We start from the raw sequence: 7157 nt of genomic DNA on the forward strand, positions 1-7157 counted from the left end.
TTTAGGAGGGTTACTGCCCCGCAGAGGAAATTGCACAGCAAGAACTTCAGACGACACAGGTATAAGATGCTGAACAGAACTTTACTCCAACAGAGGCACAGTCTTCACGGTTATAATATTTAGTACATAAGCTTGACGGTTTCACTAATAAATAGGCTCTATACTTGGCGGTTTCTGATTTAACTTGTGAGAATGGGACAATGTGTTTGCTATGGTTCAGTCTCAACTTAAACTTGTGCTGCAGAGGGTCTTTGTTCTCATATGAAATGCTGAGCTAGCGATACGCCATTCAGGCTAGCAATACAAAGTATTTTTGGTTGATCAGTCACTTTGTAACTTCTGCCCTAACTGGCAATCTTAACTGGCAGCTCTCATCCTGCCCGTTTGTCCAATCTGAGATCTGTGGGGATTGTGTCACCCTAGCGGCTTCCCTGCTTAATGTGATTATCTCCGCTTGTAAAGAGAGCCCAACATTACATTTTATGGAACTGAAATTTAAACAACTATCAAATATATCAATATTTTACATCTCCTGTCACTTTTTGTCCAACACAGGATCTAATCCAGTACATATGGCGGCACGTTCCATACTCTCTGTATTGTGTACATATGATACAATGTCCTGTCACCTACCACTGGATTAAACGCGATGTCACACATGTAGCACTGTGAAGGGTCGGATAAGTGAATTGTATACACTGTGGTAAGTTGTAGCCGGGCACTGAGCACACTAATAAATACCAGTCACACTTATGAATTGATGTTAAAGATTTATTTAAGGTTTTTGTGGATCAAAATATATAATGGTAAAGATGATGTTATACAAGATTCAGCAAAAACAATGGAAGATGTCACAGTATATACTGTAGTATCAGTAAGTGGTGGGAAATCTGTATTCCAGAGACACAGGAAGAGATGACATGTTCTCCTGTTCTGGGCCTGGTCTTCTGGGTAACATTGATGCACCGGTAACCACACTGATGTCTCTTCTGTGACAGATGTAGAAAATTTTAAGTCTCGCCATTGGAATACTTGTAAGATGGCGGGTTCTGCCCTCGGTTGTTATTGGCATTGATGTTGATGGTCTGTTTGTATCTGCTGACTTTTTCTGGGGGGAGAAGCACACAATCCTATTAAATATTCATCATTCAGGCTGCTTACCAAATATAGAGGGGACATATCTAGAGGAACTTACCTTTCTATCAGCAATGATGGCGGCTCCTCCGGTCACAGGGAGCGCAGTTCTCACCAGATATACTGCGGAATTGATGTTTATGCTGCAAGAGAAATATTTGCTATTAATGCTCAACTAATGTGTGTTTCTTGGCAGTCACAAAATCTAGAAGAGGTTTTATTGTGGATTTTCCTATTTGATCCTAGGGGTTACACTACAAACCTTGAAGATGATTGATCCAAGCGATGGGTTGGATCTAAAGCTGCGCTGTTCAGGATGTTACAGGAACTTTCTGATGTTCACAAAGGTGGAATCATTGTTTTATGCACCTGAGATGGTAAATGTTCCTTAGGAGTCCTGCAAGATGCCAAGTAATGTCTTACATCAATAACAATGTTCCTTGTATCTATCATGTAGTTTCTGCCGCTTACGGCACTTTTCTAAAAAAGTGGACAGAGAGTAGCTGAAGCAGCAGAGTCCCCAGCGGCCGACACATTTATCATAATAACATGGATTATTAGTTATTAAGGTGTGGGCCTTTTAATAAATTAGGCACATTTTACTCCATGTTTTTTTATATTAAGACCGGTGTATGAAACGTCAGTCTTAATGAATTCCCACCAATCTATTATACTACATACACGCTTACAGTTTTCTTCTAAAACCCATAACCTTCATTTAGAAATTAAATAAATATCTGAATACAAGAAAATTGAACTAGAAGATAGAATGACTTATTTACAATTTCTTTATGTTGGTTGATAAAATCAATTACTGATACAGAGGAAGACTTAAGAGATGGAAGAACATTCTCACATCAAACATAATAGACAAGTACAATGCTCTCACCTTATGTGCTGTAAGGACATGAACAGACGCAGCTACTTTTTTTGTCCTAACCTCCTAATGCCCTTCAAATAGATCTTGCGGTCAAAGCGTCCACCAGCCAATGGGATGCTGGAATGAGAAATATATTGATGTAAGACATATGATAATGTTAGCAGGTAACCACACAATAATTGTTTTGTTTCACATTCTAGATTACTCCAGTACTGTCACCCAGGTATACAGCCACCTACCCCAAAGTGTGAGCTCTGGCTATAAGGCCCATGTAGTAATGGCGGCTACTGAAAGAATCATACCAACAACATGGAGGAAATCATGACTTACTTATCTGAACCAGGTCTGAGCTTTACTTCAAAGATACCAAAAACGGGTCGGTGGTCTGAGGTCTTCAAAACAGGGCAAGAGTCGTATTTCAGGACTCGCACATCTTCCTCGTATTGGCTTTTAAACAACACCCTGTCCTGTAGAGGTCATAAAAATAACAAATATCATCAGTGCAATCATATTATAATTTATTTATAAACCTCATAGCATCATAGACTGAACATTTCGGCCTATTTTATTTAAGTAATATAAATTTTGAGACTTTCTTGCATTTAAGGTTTGACTTGGTCACTCAGATTTAATGAAATAAGTATCTTTGAGCCATGCTAGGCGAAGACATATTACACTGGGAGACGATGACAAACTCACTACAAGTAAAATGGACTGGATGCTTTGTTCTTAAGAATTTTTCCTTCATCTATAATAACAATTCATTACCTTGCGCGAGGGGATTTATTATATGAAAATCTAATCATGAAATGTATTCTTTCTTTAGCTCTGTAGACCTGGAAATAAGATATCTAAGGGTATGTTCACACGCTGAGAGGCAGTTACGTGTGAAAAGACAGACTGTTAACAGCTGCCTCGTTTCACACGTAAAAGCTCCTCCTCGTAATTTACGAGGCGTCTGAGACGCTCGTAAACCTTGAGCCGTGCTTCATTGATTTCAATGAAGAACGGCTCAAATTACGTGGCAAAGAAGTGCCCTGCACTTCTTTGCCGAGGCAGTAAATTTACGGGTCGTCGTTTGACAGCTGTCAAACGACGACTCGTAAATAACAGGTCGTCTGCACAGTACGTCGGCAAACCCATTCAAATGAATGGGCAGATGTTTGCCGACGTATTGCAGCCCTATTTTCAGACGTAAAACGAGGCATAATACGCCTCGTATACGTCTGAAATTTGGCCGTGTGAACATACCCTTACCGTATATGATGGGACTCTCTGCTTTTCTGATGTATCGTAGGTGTCTGTGCCAATGTCGAACTTATATGTAGGAAGGAATTCTATGGTGTGCTCCTTAAACCCTACAAATATGGACCCTTAAATTAAAAGAAAAAAAAACATGTCAGTATTAAAAACATGTGCAAGAGATGTAGGGCTATATAAGAATGTGGAGAACATATGAACCATCATGACAGTGATTTGTATTGATCTGTCGAGGTGTATGTGGTAATAATACAGGCTGAGGAGTGATAGAGATCTGTCTACTAGTAAATGTACCGTTGTTCTTGGCTTCATTCAGATGGTCGTGTTTGAGGAGACTGGACATATCTCTTCCTTTAATGTTCTTCAGAAGAGATTCCACGTTTTTTCTGTCCTCTTTCAGTTGAAAATTGAGGTCCCCAAACCAAAAAACTCGATCAAAGCGGCTGGTGACGTCCACTGTAGAATGAGATAAACACAGGACACAGTTAGACGACGTGACTGCATTAGAGTCAATGGAGATAAATAGAGAGATAAAGGAATCGATAGGTTCAACCACATAAGTAATACTCACAGGCATTGGAGTTTATTCTTTCCGGAATAATTTGAGGCAGACGGAGACCCTCGGTGATAGTTTTATAGTCCTGGATCCTCTTGTAGACTGCCCCAACTGCCAGCAAAAATATACATATCAGTAAATATGACCTCTTGGAATTTAGGACAACCACCATATTTAAGTTTTCTTTGACAATAGGTTTCTTTATCCTATATTATCTAGGTATCGTATCTATTTCTTGGGCTGTGTAGTCTGAATGTTCCCTCAACAATCAATTTTTTACAAATAGTATTTATATTAATTGGATTTCTATTGACATTTTAGAAGATGAGACTGGTGGAGTTCCATGATCTGGGTCCGCACTCTGTACACCAGACACACTGATATTTCTATTACTGTAAATCTAAGACACAATCATTTTCATGACAGAGGATAATGTATTTCTATAGCATTCTGTAGAGGACATTAGGCCGTTTATCCTTCCAGTATTATTCTCTCATTATATAGAATAAGTTTGATGGATTAGAAGAAGTTTGACCAAATGAGGAAGAACTTTTAATTTTACACCAAAACATCAATAGTACAGATCTTTTCATGTCATCTCATATATTCCAACTTATTATTATTAAACAGCAGCACTTTTATATACAATAACACTGTACATAGTCATATATTAAAAACAGACATACTTACATCTCATATGGGAATTAATAAACAGGAATGATGTCCCAAAGACGGTGAAGGCAACACCCAAGGCTCCTTTAGTTTTGACATGGTGGAATAGCCTGGTTGTTACATGGGTGTGCTCTACCTCTGTATAAGAAATGAAACACAAGAAGAAGGGTTAGTGGTTAATAGTATAACATGCAACAATGAAACAGAGATAGTTTCCTATTAAACGCTGGAAATATTACTACAACACCATTTCACACTTTGTAACTGTGGAGTAAACTATCAGATCTCCAATACTCCACAGTGAAGAATCTGAGAGTCGAGATTGCAGACATCTAGTTCTAATGACTAAATAATAAGTTCAAACTAATGACTTCAATTAGGACTTATTATGTAAATGTAAGAAAGTGAATCTTACCTGAGCAGAACCAGATCAGTTCCCGTCGAATAAAGATGGTGAGATACAGGACTCCGAGCCCGGATGAATGGTATAGCACGTAGTGTGGACCAAGAGTCTCTTGTAATTTTATTTCCCATTCCCGTCTACAAGAAGACACAATTTCAAGTTTACATATTAATAAATTACACCAGATTAAAATATTGAACTCATTTATTAAATAATCAATATTATAACCTCTGGGGTTAAATAGGAAAATTTATCAAGAGAGAATTTCAATCAGCCGACCTGTAGTCCATCTGCAGACATAGACTGTTGTAAGACAACCTGAGAAGACTTACCTGTTTGGACATCCTTCCTGAACGCCAATTACGTAAATGTCTTTGGAGTCATCTGATGGCAACAGCAGATCCTCTAGATTTTGTGGGAACTCCTGCTCAAAATATGAAGATATTAATAATGTATACACAGAGCACCAACCAAACTGACATCTTCTATATCACCTACAAAAAATTATATCTGATCGAATTGGATTTTAGTCTTTATAGACTATGGCCAGTGCTGCAGTCTTAGGATCAGAGGCATTGCCATTCCAAAGACATAGATTATTAGTGTGACAGTTTGCAGTGTGTGCAGCAACATTGATTGGCCCAAATGTTTAGAAAATTTGGGCCTAGGGTAGTATATAATATGTCTATCTCATATCCAACTGCAAATTTATCCAACTTTAGGCTATGTTCACACAGAGTATTTTGCAGGAGGAATATCTGCCTCAAAATTCCGTTTGGAAGAGTTTTTCGCTGCGTTTTTCGCCTGCGGCCATTGAGCGCCGCGGGCATAAAACACCGCGAATTACGCTTTCTCTGCCTCCCATTGAAGTCAATGGGAGGTCAGAGGCGGAAGCGCCCGAAGAAAGGGCATGTCGCTTCTTTTTACCGCGAGGCAGTTTTACTGCTCGCGGAAAAAAGACGCCGACGCCTCCCATTGAAATCAATGGGAGGCATTTTCGGGCCGTTTTTGCCGAGTTTTGCAACGCGGTTTCCACGTAAAAAAACTTGGCAAAATACTCCGTGTGAACATAGCCTTAGATCAGATACACTCATGGTTCACAATAGATATTGTATGTTACTTCTCACCTTTCCCTCCATATTCCAGGTGGCAACGTATAATCTCAGCCGTCTATTTGGGAAACAGCGATCCAGTTCTTTAGCGCCAATCACAGCGCTGCTGCCCAAGCTCCTGATTGCGCTCTTCTTGGCGTTCTTTGAGCCAATGTCACAAGGTTTGCTGTGACTTGGATCGCTGCATTTTTCGGCTGGCATATCTTTGATGTTGGAAAACTTCTGGAGTGAGATGTTAGGTTCCTCCATAGTTGGTATCTCTTTCATTAGATTTCCATTATCAGGAATCTGAGACACATGATATTTTTTTGATTTTTTCCAAAAGGGCATGGTTGGTTAATAACCCGGGTGCAAAACTGCACCAATGTCCGTGGTAGAAAACCAGGCGACAGTAAAGATTGAATTTAACTAATCGCCTCTAGTTCTCTGAAAATAGGACAAATCGCTGACCGTAAAAGCAACACAGTAATCCAACAGTGTCAATCCAACAGCAAGATCTAGAATGACCAGAAAAAGAAGTAGTTAGGGAAAACTTAAAGAAAACCAGCTGGAGAAATTAGTTATAAAAGGGGTATTCCAAGTACAGGATCTAGACAATCAGAAGTGTTTGAAGATCACATTGCTTGGGGTCTTGGGGCTCGGACCCCCTGTGAATGACATTGCTTGGGGTTTGGATTTTGGAACAATGTATTGGTTGTTGAATTGACCATACGGTATGACATTTCCGGGGTTTATGTCATTTTTATATGAGATACTAACTATAATTTAGAACCTCTGTAGTTTGTTATAGACATTATTACATTTTATATATATATATATATATATATATATATATATATATATATTAATGAAAAATGACAATTGCTTTTGAGGATACAGGATTAGGGGGTCAGGGCTGTTCTTAAGAAATCACTTCCCTAACATTTTTATATTAGTAATTATTATTATTATTATTATTAATAATAATAATAATAATAATTGTGTATTTTACACAAATAGAAAACCTCAAATACATAATTAGTAATTCCCTAGTAAATATTTATTACGTGAATTACTCCTGTTATAAACTGAAGGGTTCCAATAATAAGTTCTCAGGGCTGCAGGACATTCACATTCCTTTTCTTTGAGGTTGCTTTATCA

At 38.5% G+C, this 7157-nt stretch overlaps 1 protein-coding gene across 1 annotated transcript; it reads right to left on the reverse strand.

Annotated features, from left to right (window-relative positions):
• Positions 1-1195: 1195 nt before the first annotated feature.
• On the reverse strand, positions 1196-6509 carry LOC142657344 (phosphatidylinositol polyphosphate 5-phosphatase type IV-like). Its single transcript, XM_075832365.1, has 11 exons — positions 6033-6509; positions 5238-5329; positions 4918-5042; positions 4521-4640; positions 3846-3941; positions 3569-3730; positions 3272-3387; positions 2345-2481; positions 2024-2131; positions 1397-1531; positions 1196-1277 (listed from the first exon to the last, which is right to left on the reverse strand). The coding sequence occupies exons 1-9, from the start codon at positions 6345-6347 to the stop codon at positions 2056-2058; spliced, it is 1239 nt and encodes a 412-aa protein (XP_075688480.1). The 5' UTR covers positions 6348-6509; the 3' UTR covers positions 1196-1277; positions 1397-1531; positions 2024-2055.
• Between the last annotated feature and the right edge of the window lie 648 nt (positions 6510-7157).

Source organism: Rhinoderma darwinii, chromosome 7 (assembly GCF_050947455.1).
Source record: "Rhinoderma darwinii isolate aRhiDar2 chromosome 7, aRhiDar2.hap1, whole genome shotgun sequence".
NCBI classification, from domain to species: Eukaryota; Metazoa; Chordata; class Amphibia; order Anura; family Rhinodermatidae; genus Rhinoderma; species Rhinoderma darwinii.

What these genes read in the sequence shown, in the direction of transcription:
- LOC142657344 (XM_075832365.1), bottom strand. Translation starts at nt 6,347, where the DNA reads ATGCCCTTTTGGAAAAAATCAAAAAAATATCATGTGTCTCAGATTCCT. An exon ending in ACTGATCTGGTTCTGCTCAG is followed by an intron (nt 4,641 to 4,917) that starts GTAAGATTCACT and finishes TTTCTTATACAG; the next exon opens with AGGTAGAGCACACCCATGTA. An exon ending in TATTAATTCCCATATGAGAT is followed by an intron (nt 3,942 to 4,520) that starts GTAAGTATGTCT and finishes TTTTGCTGGCAG; the next exon opens with TTGGGGCAGTCTACAAGAGG.